At 37.9% G+C, this 20,102-nt stretch overlaps 1 protein-coding gene across 1 annotated transcript in view; it reads left to right on the top strand.

Annotated features, from left to right (window-relative positions):
- The window catches only part of TMTC4 (transmembrane O-mannosyltransferase targeting cadherins 4), a 52,237-nt gene that overhangs the window by 21,821 nt on the left and 10,314 nt on the right, over positions 1-20,102 (top strand). Inside the window, 10 exon segments of the mRNA XM_067293677.1 lie at positions 2,214-2,311; positions 5,887-5,979; positions 7,622-7,783; positions 8,571-8,773; positions 10,172-10,343; positions 10,450-10,581; positions 18,343-18,422; positions 18,593-18,700; positions 18,831-18,972; positions 19,643-19,757. Coding sequence (XP_067149778.1) covers positions 2,214-2,311; positions 5,887-5,979; positions 7,622-7,783; positions 8,571-8,773; positions 10,172-10,343; positions 10,450-10,581; positions 18,343-18,422; positions 18,593-18,700; positions 18,831-18,972; positions 19,643-19,757 — 1,305 coding nt within the window.

Genomic DNA, 20,102 nt, shown 5'->3' with positions numbered 1-20,102 from the left:
TTTGAGGAGTGCTCAGATGTCCTGACTTCTTTCCCCCTAGAATTTGATTCTGGGAAGAAGTCATCTCTCGGTTCAAGAAAGCAAATTTAAGTAAACTCAGTAAAGTCCATTGGCTTCCTTCACTGCTCTCCCTTTTACCCTCACTAAGAATGACTGATTGTCATTTTGTGATCGCTGTCAGTTATCTTGCCTTCCATCTAAATATGATTCACATTCTCTCAACTAGTTTCCTTCCATTGTAAAATATAGAAAGTGTTTCTCTAGTTGCTTTCTTCACCTTCTACATTAAAAGATAAACATAATTTCATGAACTTGCTGGACAGTCTGTAGTGCTGCAAGCAGAGTCTGAAGAGCTAAGGATCTCCTTCAAGGGGTGTATTTAGGATAGCTTCCTATTATTCTTAGCAAAGCTCATAGAAAGGGTGTTGAAACCTCTGCCTCCATGTGTTTCATTCATGCAACCCTGAAAACCCTCAGTTCCTCTGAATAATTGATTTGAGTTGGAGTTTCATCATTGTGGTTTTTTTAGTTACAATTTTTCTTTCATTTAGTCATTATATTTTGTATTTTAATGTTTTGTTATTATTAAGATATGTATGATTTCTTTCTTTCAGAAGGCTTTCTTTTCATTTTACAGAATCTGCAACTCTCGTCTTAAGTCTTACCTCACGTGTGAGGACATAATTTGGGGTTGATGGGGTGGAGGGAGAAGGAACAAATGAAACACTAGGTTTTGTTGCAGTGATGAATCTCTAACATCTTAATATTCACTCTGTTGAAGCTTCAAGTCTTAGGTAAGAAAGGGGTGCTAGCAGCAACTTCAAAACCTCTTATTCCACATATTTTTTTGCAAAATTCTGTTCTCTGCCACTCTGAAGTATTCTGCTTGTATATGAGACAGGAGGCCAGCCTCAGCAGGTCCTGTGCACACTTGTGATAGTGTGTATCTGACCCAAAGTAGGCATCAGCTAGTAGACTTGTAGACTATTTTCCTTTTATAATCAGTGAAGAAAATAAGTCATGTCTATGAAATCTATTTTCTACATTTAATTAGGTAACTGAATTCCTAAGTGTATCTCCTTCTCCCCACCAGTTGGAAAGGAGGCCTAGTGTACTAGCTGAAGTGTAACTGCTTACTTCTGGTGAAATAAGTCTTACTTCTGCAGTTTACCCGTTCCATAGACCAGTATTGCAATTTCATTCGAGTATTGATGGTCAAACCTGCATTAGCGTTAGGAAAGAGCTGCTCTAGAGATTGAGGAAAGCAAGAAATGGTTCAGTCAATGAATAGAGTTCAACTTTTGTTTTTCTCATGCCAAGTGAAACATTTATTCTTATGATTCCTGTAGATCCCATGTCAAGAATGTTGCTTGAATCAAGGCCCTCTGGGGCTTGCACCTGTGGAGTAGAGATTGTGACAGATATGTATTTATGTGAAGTACCCATGTACTGTCTGTGCGATAGTGTCTTGGCTGAAGTAGAGCTTATTGTCATATCAATCTCAGATAGTCTGAGCTTATAGTATCCAAAATCAGCTACATAGTGCAGTCTTTGAAGATTCTTTCTTTGACTAGAATCTGTAGTTATTCTTGATCTCTTAACCCCAGAGTTTCTCACCCTGCTGGAAAACCATGCTTCCTGGGTGCAAGAATTAACTGCTTCCCTGCTCAGATGCTGAAATCATTGAGTTCCATGACATTCCATTTCAGTGCTAATGAAATGGCATGAGGTACTACCTAAATGCAGCAGCCCTGGAGAAACAGTTCATTGTGCCTTTGTAAATTAGGCTACAGTTAAAGCCATTTGTGTATAATCATTGGAAAGAATTTTTTATTCTTGCAGTAACTCGGAAGAGAACGGCCAGTAATGACAGAGCTGTAGCTACTAAGGATGATAAATGTGTATATTGGGAATTAACCTTTGCAGATGATGAGTTGTGGAAGTTATATGAAGCTTCTGCCAATCTAATTAGTCCAGCTGAAACATCTAGCAAACAGGGAGATTTTTAATGTCTCTGAGAACAGAAAATTACTACAATAAAGGGTCAAATGCCAGCATATTGCAGGAGGCACTCTGTACTTTTAAGTCTCTGTATCCAGATCTTGACTGGTAGAAAAGACTGTGAGATTAAATGCTCTGTTTTTTTTAGTGAAGTTTCTAGTTTTATCTTTAAATGTATAAACCTAATGTTATGGCATGTTTTATGTTGACAGATAAGGACGGACACCATTTTTCCCTATTCTGGGTGCTGGTGAGTGTTCTCCTAGGTGCAGTAGCCATGCTGTGCAAAGAACAAGGAATTACAGTACTGGTAAGAATCCTCTTATTGACTGAATTTTGACCATAGGATCTATTGGGTGCAATTATAAAGCCTACAAAGATGAGTCTTCTCCACAGCTAGCTGCAGACAAACCTTTTTGTTCTGTTCAGAAAGCTAGTTAATATTAACAAAAAGCAATATTCTAGAAGAGCTGTCTTGTATCCAGACTATCTGTTGGAATTCTTCATCTTATCTTTTGTGAGCAAGTTGCATGTACCTGTTCATTCCTTGCAAAATTTAAAGGCTTTACAGTATTAATTTCACTGTGTACCATGTTGGTTGACTTTGTTTTTGAATGTATAATTGTTGTCTTAGGCCAGTTGAGATAGTGAGCCTAAAAAAGCTCTCTTTGAAGGCTATGAACAAAGACATAACTGGAGAAGAGCATTTTTAAAAGCTCCACCCTCTTGCTGTTGTGAACAGCACAGATAGAAGTAGGTCTGTTGCTTATATATTTCTCATATGGATTCTCTTCCTTCCGTCCCATATTTAAGTCTGTTTTGCAATATTCTATGTATGCAAACACATGTATTTACTTTTCATGTTCGTTGCACTCTTGCTTTTTATTACTTCAGTGAAGACATTCTGTTCTGGGTCAGCCATCTTGAGATGCTACATTGGTGATTTATACCTTTAATTTAGACATTTATCTTTATAAATAGATCTCATTCATAGCTTTAATTGAAAAAGATAAAGAAACAGAAGCAGGGAATTATTTGCAGCAAAGACCCTCTTGTCCTTGTTAGAAAAGAAAGGGAGAGGAAATTATAGAAAATATCTTGCTTTAGGGTGTTATTTTTTTTAAATAGATGTTTGTAGGCTGATGTGTTTTTCAAGGGTATCTGTGAGACAAACAAGTTTTCTTAGAACATGGTGTGGTCATTTCCTTTAGTGGTATGAAGTAACTATCTGAGCTAGCAGACACAGAATTATTACTTGATCTGTGGTTTTTGTTTGTTTCCTGTTGCACTGCTAGGATGATGATGTCAAGGACAGCAAGAAGGGCTTCTTCAAATACATCGGTAGCAAAAAGGAAGACTAGGGAAAATGTGGGCCCGCTACTGAATGGGACAGGGACCCTGGTGACGAAGGATACGGAGAAGGCAGAGTTACTGAATGCCTTCTTTGCTTCACTTTTTACTGCTAAGGCCAGCCCTCAGGAATCCCAGACCCTAATGACCAGGGAGAAAGTCTGGAGAAAGGAAGACTTTCCCTTGGTCAAGGAGGATTGGGTTAGAGATCATTTAGGAATACTTGACACCCACAAATCCATGGGCCCTGATGGGATGCACCCACGAGTGCTGAGGGAGCAGGCAGACGTCATTGCTAGGCCACTCTCCATCATCTTTGAAAAGACGTGAAGAACAGGAGAGGTGCCTGAAGACTGGAAGAAAGCCAGTGTCACCCCAGTCTTCAAAAAGGGCAAGGAGGAGGACCCAGGGAACTACAGGCCAGTCAGCCTCACCTCCATCCCTGGAAAGGTGATGGAGCAGCTCATCCTGGAGGCCATCTCTAAGCATATGGAGGAAAAGAAGGCGATCAGGAGTAGTCAGCATGGCTTCACCAAGGGGAAATCATGCTTAACCAATCTGATAGCCTTCTACAATGGGATGACTGGCTGGGTAGATGAGGGGAGCGCAGTGCATGTTGTCTACCTTGACTTCAGCAAGGCTTTCAACACTGTCTCCCATAACATCCTCATAGGCAAGCTCAGGAAGTGTGGGCTAGATGAGTGGACAGTGAGGTGGATTGAGAAGTGGCTGAATGGCAGAGCTCAGAGGGTTGTGATCAGCAGCGCAGAGTCTAATTGGAGGCCTGTAGCTAGCGGTGTCCCCCAGGGGTCAGTACTGGGTCCAGTCTTGTTCAACTTCTTCATCAATGACCTGGATGAAGGGATAGAGTGCACCCTCAGCAAGTTTGCTGATGATACAAAACTGGGAGGAGTGGCTGATACACTTGAGGGCTGTGCTGCCATTCAGAGGGACCTGGACAGGCTGGAGAGGTGGGTGGAGAGGAACCTCGTGAAGTTCAACAAAGGCAAGTGCAGAGTCCTGCACCTAGGGAGGAATAACCCCACGCACGAATTCAGGCTGAGGGCTGACCTGCTGGAAAGCAGCTCTGCAGAGAAGGACCTTGGGGTCCTGGTGGACACCAAGTTGACCATGAGGCAGCAATGTGCCCTTGTGACCAAGAAGGCCAATGGTACCGTGGGTTGCATTAGGCAGAGTGTTGCCAGCAGGCCGAGGGAGGTGATCCTCCCCCTCTACTCAGCCCTGGTGAGGCCCCATCTGGAGTACTGTGTCCAATTATGGGCTCTTCAATACAAGAGAGACATGGAAGTACTGGAGCAAGTCCAGCGTAGAGCTCCAAAGATGATGAAGGGACTGGAGCATCTCTCTTATGAGGAAAGGCTGAGAGATCTGGGCCTGTTCAGCCTGGCGAAGAGGAGACTGAGGGGGGTCTTATCAATGTGTACAAGTATCTGAAGGGAGGGTGTCAAGAGGATGGGGCCAGACTCTTTTCAGTGGTGCCCAGTGACAGGACGCGAGGCAACGGGTACAAACTGAAACACAGGAAGTTCCATCTGAATATGAGGAAAAACTTTTTGACTGTGAGGGTGACTGAGCATTGGAACAGGTTGCCCAGAGAGGTTGTGGAGTCTCATTCCTTGGAGATATTCAAAGTTGTCTGGACAGGGTCCTGGGCAACGTGCTTTAAATGACCCTGCTTGAGCAGGGCGGGTAGACTAGATGATCTCCAGAGATCCCTTCCAGCCTCAACCATTCTGTGATTCTGTGATGATTACTGAAACTGAACAAGGAAATATTAATGGTGTATTTTACTGGTGTAGCTCCATTAACCTCAACAGAATTATTCGTGGATATATTTTGTTTGACTGAGGGGAGTGCGTGCAAGTGTAGTCCTGCTAAGCACTGAATAGGCACTAGTTTTACGTGTAGTGGCTGATGAAACATAGAACTTCGCAATTTTTTTTTCAGTATCTTCCACTGTGTTTATTGGTATAATTGCAAGAAAAGCAAGCCTGATACCTCTGTAAATTTGTCTGGGCTTTTGTTGTGACAATAGTCACAACAAATAGTATTTTTGAAACCTGACAGTCAACAGATACCCTGCTGCACAGCAAAAATAAGCAGAATGCTTAAAGAAACTACCTTATTGACAGAAGCCTCATGTTTTGACTGCAGCATTTACACTCCCGAACATTTGGGAAAGAAGGCAGGAAGCAGATAAGTGGGTCGGTAACGCTGTGGCCATGCATACAGGGTCTAGCTGGCTGGTACAGGGTATTCCCCAAAGTGTTGTTGCATGTAGCAGGTGAATCCTCATTACGTTAACATGGATGCTCTACTCAGAGCCCAGGCTCTTAATTTACCACCTAGCAGTAATTCTGCCCTCTTTATTACCAAAGCATGTATCTACTTTTTTGAATCAGAATTAAGATGTATGATAACTGATTGTAGAAGTGAAATTAAAGGTATGTTTTTAAAAAAATATTTGGGGTTAGCTGCTCTATTTATGCTCTTATTTTTCTCTTGATTGCTTAGGGTTTGAATGCAGTATTTGATGCACTGGTGATTAACAAGCTAAATGTTTTAGAGTTTGTTCAAAAGTTACTGCATAAGGACAAGTCATTGGAGGTGAGTGTTCTAAGGGTTTGCTCATTCTCGTTATTCAGACAATCATGTACCAAAAGACAAGGATGCTACTTCTGACAGTTTTGGGGTTTTTTTGAGAATTAAAGAAAAATTAGAGGCATTTTCAGTCAGCTAAAAAGGGCAATGTGCTGTGACATCTTTGCAGCAACATGAGTGGCAATTGAAGAGTATCTAAAGTGCGTTGGATACAGAAATCCATTACACAGATCTCCCAGCAGTATCTTAAAAATATGGTGTCTGTATACTTGGAAAAACTGACTGCTTGATGCAGGGTCAGTAGCTAGACACCTAAAATGGATGCCTAACAGTTTCTTTGATCAGAGTAGAGAGAACGCTATTTTTTCGGATTTACAAATGAGATATTTAAATGGACATTTGAAAAAGTAAATAAAATATTATTATATCTACTGTCTTAATCCCACTAAAGTATTATACTCTTTTCTTCAGAATACACATTACCAAGTAGAAGAGAGTACCTAGTAAGAGCTTGAAAGAAAAATTAGTTAAGTACTGAATCACTAAAAAGTGAACTTCTGCCTTTTCTTGATATCACTTTGTTGATATCTGGTATCAGCTCAAGTGGAATCTGGCACCTAGCATCCTCTCTGGCAAACAAATTGCAGGAATAATCAGCCTCAAAAGCATTTGATAGCAAACAGTCCAACAGCCTACTAGAACATTGCTACTGTTCAACAGCAAATGTGCACTAAATCATTTGCCTCTCCCATGCAGGGTTTGTCGAGGCAGAATAATATTCACTGGACTTTGCATGGACCAATGGTTTCATTGCAGAGAAGTTTGCTCACATTTCTGAATAGCACAAGTTCTATGAGACTCTTAATTTCCTCTATAGAGTGAAGTGGGAACATTCTTGAGGAGCTTAAGGAAGAAAATCGTTGAAAGTATAATCTCTAGAACTGAAACAACAGCTTTCTTGTATATACTCATGTAATTTCACCTCTAAACAGACCTAAGTGGAGAAAAACTCTTTCTGAGAGGAAAGGTCAACTAGGCATAGCTATTTAAAGCAAAGCTCAAAAATCAGCTGTCCTCCTGTTTAAAAAGAAAGGATAGATCAATCCAATGTGCTGAATACCAATAGCTGTGTTCTGCTCAAATTCCCTATCAGAAATTGGTTTGTAAAATTGCATCAGCTATAGAGTTGCTGAGGATTTGTAGAAGAGAGACTTATTGAAGAAAAGTGTTTTCCTTCCTGATCCATATGGAAATTAAATTGTTTGCAAAATGTATTTTTAAACTAATCAATGAAAGTAGCATAGAAAAGCTTTAGAGGGAATTCCTTGCCTTTCTTCATTTGAGTTGTTATTGGCTTCCCATAATACAGCAGGTGCTTACCCACACTTGGTAAGGCACAGTACCTTTCCTATTCTATGATAGTGGTAAACTGTATCACTGTAAAGCAAGCAGGCGAAATACTTCCTTCAGAGCCAGGTAACAGAGAATTTAACCCAGTAATTGCAAAAATAAGGAAAATGTCAAGTCCAATAGCAAAAGTGCACGAGAATGATCTCTTCTCTCACTGAGTGAGATGGGGGAAACAAGGTGAATGTAGAGTGGAGGAGAACAAAACCATTTTTATATTTTTTTTCCTTCTTTCCTCTAGAATTCTGGGCTGTTAAGAAAGGGGCTGCTTTTCAGGATAACTCTTCTGTTGTCTGGAGGGGCCAGTATACTTTATATACGCTGGAGGATTATGGGCACAGGGCCACCAGCTTTTACTGAAGTAGACAACCCAGCTTCATTTGCAGATAGTCCACTTGTGAGAGTAAGTCATGAAGCTGCTGTTTTCTGGACAATTCAAAACATTTGTCTTTGTCATCAAATTGAATTTTCTTTCCAGTGCTTCAGAAAAACAATAAAGCGGGCAGTCTTTACTTTTTGAGATATGTGATAAGTCACCTTCCTTTTTGCAGCTGAGATGATATTCTGCAATTAAAAAAAAAAAAAGTGTACCTTATCTATTCTTTGCATTCAGTTTAACATGCACTGCACTCATTGAAGTATGTTTCCATTTACTCCTTTTCCCATGTATGGGATTTAGATCTTGCTGGTTTTCATCCCTTTTCCACATACTGTATTTGACTCCTTATCTATTCTCTCACAATTGAGGAAAGTAGCATTGATTTCTGCTTTGGTGCATTTGGAGTGTGTTTTGGCTTTGTACCTCTGGCTGCATTAAGGCTGTTTCTGGAGTTGGAGAATGAAGAGTGAAGACCATGGGTGTTGTTTTTAGACATTTCCTCCTATTGTGTGAGATGGTTCTTTTTACGTGTGGGTGTTGGTTGGACAGCATAGAATTGTGTCCCTGCTCTGAATAAGAGAGGCACTTAACTATGTAAAAAAAAAAAAAAAAAAAAAAAATTTAAATCATTTAATTTCACAGCTGTAAAATTAATGGATACATAACTAGTTGTAATTTAACAGTATTTAAGGCCCTTTTTATTGTATAAGATGTATTTTGTAATAAGGGAAATGGTAACAAAGAGAAGAACTAAAGAGAAGAACCTTAAGTTTAGTGTCAAATAAATGTTTGTTTTCTTTTTGACTGACAGGCTATAAACTATAATTACTACTATTCGTTGAATGCATGGTTGCTGTTGTGTCCCTGGTGGCTGTGTTTTGATTGGTCAATGGGCTGCATACCCCTCATTAAATCCGTCAGTGACTGGAGGATAATTGCACTAGCAGCACTTTGGTTCTGCCTAATTGGCCTGATATGCCAAGCTCTGTGCTCAGAAGACAGCCATAAGAGAAGGTAAGAGACAGTGATGAATTTTAAATGCCCAGCCAACTTGAGTACAGTATTATTTTGTTAAATCCAATATTGATAATTTTACCAATTCAGTGGAACAAGTATCTAGCAAATGTAGTTCAAATAAATATTTATAGCTGTCATTACAGTTTTATCCCAGTTTGGGCTCATCACTGTATACTGACTAGTGAGAAGCACACTTGGAGGGGGACGTATGGATGGCTGCTTTATTCTTCTCCTGAAATAGCATTTTGAGATCCTTAACACTGTAGGTAGTAAAAAGTAATTTGTGGTCAGAACAGAGTGTAATCAGTGTGTGTTGTTACCGCTCCTTACATGTCATCATCCCCTTTATTCTTCTCTTGTAGTAATGTAAGAGAGAGGAGAGGTGTCTTGAAAAAAGGTAGAAATGCTGGCCATCAGTTAAATGCTAACATCCTACCTGCCTTCCTTTCCTCTGTTTCCATACTCATTTGCACAGATAATATCTTTTTGGAGAGGGACAAATTCAATAATTCAGTATTGCTGAGCAGTTTTATACTAACAAGTTAATAGAGAAAGTAAAGTGAAGGCTTAGGACACTTGGGGAAAGGGGAAGCAAAACAGGACACATCTACATTACAGTACAGAGTTTTATTTGAAATTAATTAGAGTAGAAAACTGCCATGGTAGTCTATAGCCTTTATGGCAACACGTATCACAGATATGGTGTTCATATTCCCTAAGGTTAGCTATCTGAAAGTTAGGTATCTAGTCTCAGTCGTCTAGGCTCGCTGTAGTCCATGGAGACATACCTACTGAGGGTTACTCATCCTAACACAGATACCTAGAAAAAGGAGGACAAACTGCCCTCAGGAAGTGCCTGTCTCCACTGGCTGTAGAAAGAGCTTTGATGACTTTCAGGTGGTTAAGCACAATGAATCCTACTGTATTGTTTGATATCTTTGTTAGGAAAGAAAACTCTCTCAGTAGGATGTGTACCTAAGTTTCCTCTTTAACAGTGATATATATATATATTTTTTTCTCTTATGTTACTGTCTTGCTAATTTTAAAACTAGGTAGGTAGCTTTTACCATTACTTTTCTACTCTGTATATTTTAAATGGGAATTATATCATTAATGATTAACGGGGCTGTTTTCTGGTGGGGAAGTATGAACGTTGCTTTTCTGGGAATTCTAGCTAGAATTTCAAAGGTGCCTGCGGGCTTGAAGAGTCAAAACTTCACTGAAACTCATTAAAACTTAATCTGATTTTTTTATCTAGCTCCCAGAAGCTATTTTGGAATGCCCTGTTCTGTACACACAGCTTTTTACAATTTCTAAATAAAGTTTATGTGTAAATGGAAAAGGTACTTATGGTAAGATTTATGGCTAATTTGAGAATCTGCTTCTTGTTTGCAGAATTCTTACACTGGGACTTGGATTTCTTATTATCCCTTTTCTTCCTGCAAGTAACCTGTTCTTCCGAGTAGGATTTGTTGTTGCAGAGAGAGTCATCTACCTCCCCAGCATTGGATATTGTATTCTTTTTACATATGGATTTAGTCTCTTGAGTAAGAAAGCCAAGAAAAAGGTACCATCAAAACAGTCAGTACAGTTAATGATGAAGTGCTTCAGTTTAATAGTTACTATGCTGTTGGATTTTGGTTCGTTTCTTAACTTGTCTGTCTTTTCTCAAGAAAATTCTTGCTGCTGCAGTACTTGGACTCTTGTTGATAAATGTCATGCGCAGTGCTCTCCGCAGCAGTCAGTGGAGGTCAGAAGAACAGCTTTTTAGGAGTGCACTGTCTGTGTGCCCTCTCAATGCGAAAGTAAGTCAGTCACATGGACTTTTAATTTTTTTTTTTTAATTGTTTTGGATTTTGGAGGAGAGGAGGTGTTTTGCATAGTTAGTGTATTGTGGTACAGTGTAACTGTACACACAGTCTTGCTTGGTGCAAGAATATGACATTAACATGTCAGACCTAAATTACAGTGGCAGCATAGTCAAAATACCATGCAGTTCAAATTACAATACTGAAATTCAGAACTTGGGGGGGGGGGGAAAAATACACTTCAGCAGTGGCATCTAGTCAAATCAGATGTTCTGCTAGTACAATATACTAAAGCAATTGAATGCATAATTGCAGTTTATTACAACAAAATGTCAAAGGGAAAGAAAATTAAGTTATAGTACTGTATTCACCTGGATAATTCCTTTGCTATGTTTTTCGAATCCTTTTTGTGTACCTTCCAATGGTATGTCTAGCCAGCACAGCTAGGGGAGAAAGAATCATATCATCAGTGTAATTGCAAAATCTGGGGATAAAATATTTGCTCCCACTCCTGCTCTTTTAGAGTGGGTGATTGGGCTAGAGTCATATGCACTGAGGAAAACTGCAATATTCCTTGCAAGGCTTAGTGAGGAAGCAAGCGGGAGGTGGGGCTAGATGGGATGTGTTACTGAGCTGAACACCAGTGTTTGGCATAGAAGACTGAACGTCACCTGCAGGAAGGTGAACTCCACAGTGGTCCTTTGATAGCTGAGACTGGGATCTGTTGGAGCATACCGCAGACCCCGATGATGTCTGAATTTTAGCAGAGACTGTCTGGTAAGAGCCTGGGAGTAAGAAGGCTCAGTTTGTCAACAAAAATACTGATGTTTTAAAAGATCAGATTTCTGTAATCTAGAGTATCTAGAAAATATGGATCAAGATACAGAGTTTAAATTGAAGCCTGTGAATGCTGTATTTTCCAAACAGAACAATGAACTTAGCATCTACTAGAATTCAAATATGCAGCAGTGAACTCTAAAAAGCAGTTTTGGTCAATATATTTGGCCAGTGATATGTTTCGGTAATCTCAGATTTCATTACATAGAAGAAGAACTGTGGTATTTTATTGTGTAGCAGTGATAGGCAAACATCTCCTTTTTAATGATGACCTCTGTACATCTTGTGTTCTGGATAGCAAGTGCATTCTATAAATGGAGCAAATGCAGTCTGTTTCTTTATGTGTAGCTCCAACCATCTGCCATGGTAAGGGTGCTTTAGACAGATCCATGCTCTCTTTGGATCTCAAGCTACTTGGACAAGAGCCATGTCTGGCTGGGAAGCTGTGTAGTTGTGTTCGCACAGTGCTGTGCTTGAGCCGATAAGCTGTGTGCAAGCTACTGAACTAATGCAGCTGGTTTAAAGCCAATGAGCGTACGGGGAAAATGAGCTTGTGTTTGTCAACATTGGGCCATGCAGACATGCCTGAGCTGTACTGCTGGTAGTGACAGCTTGTGCAAATGGAGAGCGTGGTGATGTGAACATGGAGTTTTTATAGGCTCACATTCCAGTTTTGCTCGAGGAGTGCAAAATTTGAAATTGCAAAATTTGAAATTGCAGTGGTAGAGAATTCTGCTAGGCAAGATCATAACGAAGTCTGTGTGTGAGAGCCAATCTCATTTTTCTTTACAGGCTCAGCTTTATGTACTCAATTTTTACAAATATAAATTTAAAAATTGGAACTAGGTATAATGATGTTCTGTTTTTGTCTTGAAATTGTAGACTTCCATTAAAAATGATTCCATAGGACCTTTCATTGTCCCATTTATTCCAGTGGGCGATTGATGCAGACCAAAAGATGGAATTTAAATAATAACTTGTTGTTGTTGTTGTTGTTGCTGTTGTTAGGAACATCTTTAATATGTGTAACACATGATCATGGCTTTACTTCTCTTAGGTAGCAGGGTCCTTGAATCTCCATTTGTCTCCCAAGTACCAACAAAAGCTGCAGCTCCTAGTTCAAGGTCTGTAGTGTAGCTCATTTCAGTTCCAAATTATGTGTATGTGAGTAGTGAAGAATAAACTTACCTTAATATTGAGTAACAAGTAGTTATAACAGTGTCTTTTCTAATTTCAAACTCACCTCCTTTAAACATCTCTTCACATGGAGGTGTGGAAACTGCAGTAAATAAGATTGTCTGGCAGAGTAGTGAATCTCCCCCCTTGAGTGATGGATACATCTGGCTCAAAAGAATGAACTTTAGCATCAACATTGATAAAGGTGCCCCAAGGATCTTAAAATTTATTGGAAATCAGATAACATAAGAAAGTTGCAAAGTTTTTTGACATTTTTTAAAAGTTCCCAATGCAGAAAAGGCAGCTCCATGTCTAAAGAGGATGTTACAGATTTTATAAATATATAAAATAAAAAAATATTTTTTTAGAAAGAAGCATACTATGACTTTAGGTTAAATATGCCCAGGAGCATGTTACTCATTTTAACTTGCTTCTACACTTAAGCTGGTTTGAAAGGCTGTCAGATTGAAATAGTATACATTTTGAACACGTTTGGCAGTATTTTTGTTAGCTGAACAGAAGGAGCCTGTGTATTCCATTTCCTCTCTTCACTTTTTTTCATACGGTGTAGATTCACTGAATTCCTGGAGTTCAGTGGTGATATACACTAAGATGACTTAAAACCAGGCCTGTCTTGTTTCTATTGAAGTGAATTTTGTGAACAGTTATGGAGACTGTCTTCTTCTGATACATTGATTATCTGTTACAGATAGTTTATAAATCTGGAATAATTCAGTCCCGTGGCTCAGAAAGGGCCCACTGGATCTAACTGGGAGTCTTCCCATTGATGTCAGTGTGTTACAAGTTAATCCTGGAGTGCTCGTTAAAGTACTAGAATATCTAATTACAGGCTACAGTAAAGTATGACTACCCCCAGGCAATGTTTCACCATGTTAGACTATTGGGATGGGCTTTACCTTCTTAACTGTAGATACCTACATCTGAGCGAATCAGGCTCCCTTTATAACTAGGGAGGAGAAACAGCCCCCTTTAGCACATGGTTCGTCATCACCTTGAGGTGGATGCCTGACACAGGCCAGAAGGACTGCATCATGGATCAGGGTGGTTTCTTCTCCACTGATTATAAAAGAAGTCTAGACAACTAGCTCAGGTGTGGATACCTCAAGTTACAGGAGGTTTTGCCCTTGAGGTTTGAACTGCTGCTGTTCACTGTTTCTGGATATCGCGGTATTACTGCTCACCTTCTTAGTTACACATTATTCCTTTTGAAGATTATTCCTGAGAATACTCATCTTGGCTGTTTTTGTCATGAAATTAGCTACCGTTAAAAACGCCAAGTTACTTTTTTTTTGGCTTTTAGCAAAGCTATAGAAGTTTTTAAGAATTCAGAGATAGCTCTTATTTCTGGGTAACTTCCACTTATTGACTATCTAAATAAAATGTATAACAGCATCATTAAATACATTATCTTTTTTTCCCTAGATTTGAAATAACTGAATTTAAATGATTGTAAATTATTAATATTCTGTACTTCTTCCTTGCAGTTGGCTTTTCTTTACAGGATAGCAGTTAATAAACATAAGAACATAAAGCCATTTCAGTAATAACTCTTCTACAGTAACGAACAGGGAAGTTTTTATGATACTTCCAATAGAATGTGTTACTAACCAGTCTGCCTTGAGATACTAAGGATGGTAACTCTGTATTTGATGCTTCATGCAGAATGTGGTTATAGATACAAGTTTGTCAAATAACAAGCTATGGTAATACTGACAAATATCCAACAGAGTTTGCAAGACTTCCTTCTGTACTTTATTTGAAGGTCTTGTAAAAATTCTTTGTGACAGAACAAGATTCACAACTAACTGTTTAAGGATTTATAAAGTTGCTCTAGGGAGCATTCCTTTATGTAGTGAGAATTCTTTTCTATTCTATATATCAAAAGGGGAATATCTGCTAGAGAAGATACTTTAAATGCTGTAAGCCACATTTGAATGGGCTATATTCATTTTTTTGTCACATGGATAACATTTTAGATGTCAAATTTTCTCATACGTGAATGCAGTCATACAGTAGTACCTTTAGACAACATTAACTGCACAAACAAAATGGGAAAATCAGAGAAGGCTTTGTTTTGTTATTATTTAGAAAACAGAATTTCAATAGCAGAGGAAAGAGAAAAGTGTTTGGTGTAAGAGGCTGGCATTGAACAGAGGTATCTGCATGTTTCTGTAGAAATTTTAACATCTGTGCTCTGCCTCCATCCTTTTCAGCAAATGTTCATATTTGCTGAAAAGGTGATTATAAGCAGCCAGGAAGAGGGAATAAAATAGATGATGATAATAGTGTTTCAACTGAGGAGGGTGTACTTCCTAGAAGATGATACATTTCAGTTTCTTCCTATGCTGCTTTGAAAAAAAACTAAGAAATTGGTTTGAGAGTAATGTTTTTGGATAGTGAAATACATTTTTTTTTTCCTCCCTTCCTCATTTAAATGTATGCAGACACATTGTTCAAGCACTGTGTCTGTCTAACATGGAATAACATACGGCTATTTTGACTGAGGTTTTATACTGCCTTCTTAGGCACATTGATACATTGTAAACAGACAAGTACACAGAGCCAATTTTTTGGCTAGTCTGTGGTGCCATGGCTATGTTAACTTTAGATGAGGCACACCTGTTGAGGTTAACTAGGTTCTATCCTAGAGTATTTTTACTATGTTACTTTTTCCTAATTGCTCTGGTTGTAGAGAATTCTGTGTTGTTGTGCAGCCTTGAGAAATACTCCTTTTAAAGCTATTACTGTAAAGTAATTACCTGTTTAAGATTGATAAAGGAGCATGTGGGCATAACACAATATGTCGTTTCCAGTTAACATCTGTCTTTAATACTGATTTAATAATGAAATGCTATGTCTGCTCTTGAATGTTTAATGAGGAAAGGAAAATCCTCTCTTCCAGATAGGAATGCACTATATCTCTCAAAGGCAGAAGAGCCGTGTCTCTAAAGACTAAATTTAAAATGTCGCTCCAGCCCCTCATTTTTAAAGGCCAGATTCTTCCTATCCACTGTGTGTAGAACGTACTTGACCCCCATGTTGTGCAGACAGAGGCCACAGGAGAGGTCAGGGAAAAATACAGCCTTGTGCTTAGCAGAGAACACATAACGACCCTGGGTTTTGGGAGGCACCCAGAGTAGAGCAAAAGGCTGATCTTGGCATCTCTGTTTAATGGCCAGTGAAGTGAGAGGAATGGCTGTACAGAAAAGATAACCTGCACCTTTCAAAAGGCTATGTATGCCTAGGAGCACTTTGCTGACTCTGTCCTTAAAAGCAGGCTGTTACTGCGTATCCATCGTAAATCAGCCTGAAAGCTGTTTTTGTCATTGGTCATTTATGGGAAGGGGCAGGGGGGGAAGCTGTTGTTTTGGTTTGGTTTCTTGGTTTAGTTTTTCTTCTGATTCGTCCCTCTCTCACCACCATACTAAGAGGACTTAAGGCTACAACTTTGCTTGAAAGGAAATTAGAGAAAACTACATATGACAAGGAACAGTTCATTTTAAGGAGTATTGTATAGAAACACTGTTTTCTTTCACATGGGAGCTATACCTGAGGACAAAAGAAATATAACATTGAGAGAAAAATATCTGTTTTAATAAACTGTAGTTTCTTTAAATAGTATTTACCATGAGTTTTAATACACTATAGTTTGTCCTTTTAGTTAAGTTCACAAAATGTACATATACAGTTAATGTTTAATTTGATGCTTTGATTTGAGAGAATTGATATCTGTCAGTTTTCTGCAGTCTGTGCAGTTCTGTTTGCATGAGAAAAATATTCTTTTCTCTGCTGCATTTGAGACAGAAATGAGCATAAAAGTTCTGTGTTTTGAGAAACTGAAAAAAGTAGAATCTGAAAGTGGAATGGTGACTGTTTCCTAACACAAGATTGCTGAAACTTGCATTTGAGAGACTGAGTGGTTTGTATGTACACAGTTTTCCTCATACAGTCTGTCTCAGTCTTTAATCAAATTTCTTCCTTTGGGAATGCTTAAGACTTTTGAAAAAACAACTTCTTAGAGAAAGAAAGAAAATGAATCAGGTTAATCTTGATACTGAAATGTGGAGTCAAATATTTTAACAGCTAATATGCATTATTGAGTAAAATCTTTATTTTTTCTGTTTCGCCGTGATTTTTCTTTTATCTGGAAACACAACAAAGTTTGATAGCCTGATTTGCCCTGAATACATTTGAGATTATAAATTTCAGCATATATAATTAGAGCAATCCAATTTGGTAAGAATGGAATCATAAGGAGCTGAAAAATTTCTGGAAGAACTATAAAAATAGTATTGAGTCCTAGGAAACATCTTTCAGGATGTACCCTTTTACATTAATGATGCTTGGGAAAAACAGTGCTATTCTGTTTTCTTCTCATGGTCAAGTGGTCTTTAGGAATGACTATGCTTGATATAAATGTACTGTTCTGTTGCTTCTTGGCATGTACCTTGGTATGTTTTTGTGAATGTACAATGGAAGCGTCAAGATTTTTTTTTTCTTAGAAGCTGTGCTAGAACCATCTTTATGGGACACTAAATTTGCATGCTATTTTATATCTTGCAGACCCCTATAAGCAACTGAAGAGCTGCTTCTATGTTTGCTTAGGAAGACTTAGAGCATCTTTGCTGTGTCTCTAAATCCAGTGAAACTATTTTTCACTCATTCTAGAAAGTGTGAAAAATGTTTTTTAACTCCATTTGTTCACAGTATGTTACTGCATAGTCACAATCATATGGAATTCAACCAACTAGCATATTAAATACTATAGCAATTAGATTCAAACATAATTGTGTGTAGATTTTAAAAATATGAAAGAAATTGCAGTGTGTTTTTTGTTTTGGTTGAAGCATACGCAATTTGATTTGAAAGAGTAAGGTAGTTTAAAGAAGTAATTCTGATTCAGTTGCTGAGAAGTCTATTTTCGTGAGTAAGTACTCATAATACTGCTGTCATATTTCTAAACTTGGGTCTTCCTTTGATTAGATAATGTAGTCTTCTGGCAATAGGTAGCATTTTAGGGTAGCATTTGAGGTGTCTTCCAGCTCAGATTTATTCTGAAATTTTTGTCTAGTCCTTGTCATAAGTTCAAATGGTGCCTGTTCCTCTCTAATTATACACCAAAGAGCTGGATCCTTCCTTCTTTCTGCATTTTTTAGTAGGCAAGATCTCCAACATGTTGCCACACACATTATTTTTATTTCAGAAATGGTGTTTGATGCAGTCTTAAGCCAAAACAATAAGAGTTGTTTTTTGTTTTCTGTTTTCTTATGCGGAGCTTAGTTTTTCTGCTTATGCTGAATTTCTTCAGGCTTATTCTATAGTGAAAGCAAAGTTTAATCACATTTAAATTGCTGTAGTGTTGCTTCTGCTAAGGTTGGTTTGGTTGAATCAGCCTTTCTCGTACTCATCTGACAAATAAATGAAATAAATGGCAGGAGGTCTCCCTTTAAGGAACAGTCTTGTGGAAAGTGTGGTGACCGCATTTATAGTATTTGGAAGTGGATAATCTTTCTTTAACTAGGTAGAACAGGTATCCTGAATGGTTAATGTATTCCTCAGATTTTGTTTTGCTATCTTCATTGTGTGTATCTACTTGTAACATAAGACAGTAGTGAATGAGACAAATACTGGCTATATCTATTTGGAGTAAGAATTTTTAGCAACTTGGCCCTACAGAATATCTGACTATATGGCATCTGGTAAAATGTCGATCTGTGTTTTCAGGTGCACTACAATGTTGGCAAAAACTTGGCTGACAAAGGAAATCAAAGTGCTGCAATCAAATATTACAGAGAAGCTGTAAGGTAAGAGGATTTTTATTGCTTTACTGAACTATCCTAAAATCACTTTAATGTTTCACATGGAGAAAAAGCTTAGGCTTTCGTCTGCGTGTTCTGCAGTGTTGCAGAGCTAATAATTTGCATACAGTAATATGTTTCCTATAAATAATAATCTCTTAAATTTCAAATTTTAGGTTGAATCCTAAATATGTACATGCCATGAACAACCTTGGAAATATTCTGAAAGAAAGAAATGAGCTCCAAGAAGCAGAGGAGTTGCTGTCCTTAGCTGTACAAATACAGTATGTTTAGAATAATGCTAAGCAGTGTTTTGCACCAGCTGAGCAGGAATGGTACAATAGGATCTTGTGTTCCAGATGCTCAGTTGTCCTGTCTTTTTTTTTTTTTTTTTTTTTTTTCCAAATTGCCTAGACCTGATTTTGCTGCTGCATGGATGAATCTGGGAATAGTACAGAATAGTTTAAGAAGGTTTGAAGAGGCAGAGCAAAGCTACTGGACAGCAATTAAACACAGGAAAAAATATCCAGATTGTTACTATAATTTAGGAAGGCTGGTAAGTAGTTTTGAATAAATGATAGCTGTAACATTTGTGTGTATATGTAATTTTGCTGTATTGTTAAATGCTGACAGTTATTCCAGTTTTTCATTTGCAGTTGAGGGTGGTTTCATATTTTCAATAGCTTTTCCTGTTGCTTTCCCAGAAAATTTCTTTCCACACCATTTTTTTACTCCTACTTTTAAATATGAAGATGTATAAACAAAAATATAGATTATATTCTTTTGTTCAAGAGATTATTAATTATTTCTCAGTATTAGGTTTTCTATTTTACAGTTATTGGTGTGTTTCAACAAATTGCTAGGTAGTGGAACTATGCCAAAAAAATTCAGTCTAGATTCTTGGAAATATTTATATTAAATATTTACTTACTTTCTTGTTTAGATTTCTGAATTGCATGTTGGTTTTCTGCCCCATACCATTGGTACACATATATTTGAAAATAAGCCTAGCTCCCAGAGAAAAGCGGTGGAAAATATAAAATGAATATATAGTAGTCTACTTTACCTACTATTCTAGTATTCTTTTTACATTTCTTATTTTTGCCTATAAAAACAAATTCTCCTAGAACTGAATGAGACAGATAATAACTCTTTACTGTCTTCAGTGCATGATAGGAAAGTAAAGCAAATCAGGGTGAAATTTCTGGGGTTTTCTTTCTTTTTAGTATGCAGATTTGAATCGCCATATAGATGCATTGAATGCATGGAGGAATGCTACAGTTCTGAAACCAGAGCATAGTTTGGCTTGGAACAATATGATTATATTGCTTGATAACACAGGTATAAATCCATTTGAATGTTTTAATGAATAATTCACTGTCTTACAAAACTCAAAGCTTTATCTTTTTTTTTTTTTCTAAAAGGACTTTTGCCTCTTTAATTACTAAGAAAATGTCTATAAATATTAGAATACCTTCTGACACAATAGTTTTAGAGCATCACTTAAAATCAAGCCCATAAGTTGAACTGCTGTTCCTTGTTTGAAATGCCATCATTGTGCAAGCATGTTTGTGTTATAGACCAAAATTTATAACTTTTTAATCTGTACTTTGTTGTTCTTATGAAAGTGCTATCTGTTGAAAACAAAAAGTATGGTTTTATTTTACTTGTCTTATACTGCAGGGA

This window comes from Apteryx mantelli, chromosome 1 (genome assembly GCF_036417845.1).
Source record: "Apteryx mantelli isolate bAptMan1 chromosome 1, bAptMan1.hap1, whole genome shotgun sequence".
In the NCBI taxonomy this organism is placed as follows: Eukaryota; Metazoa; Chordata; class Aves; order Apterygiformes; family Apterygidae; genus Apteryx; species Apteryx mantelli.
Note: the sequence above shows the minus strand (reverse complement) of the source record. Positions and strands in the feature narration are given on the sequence as shown.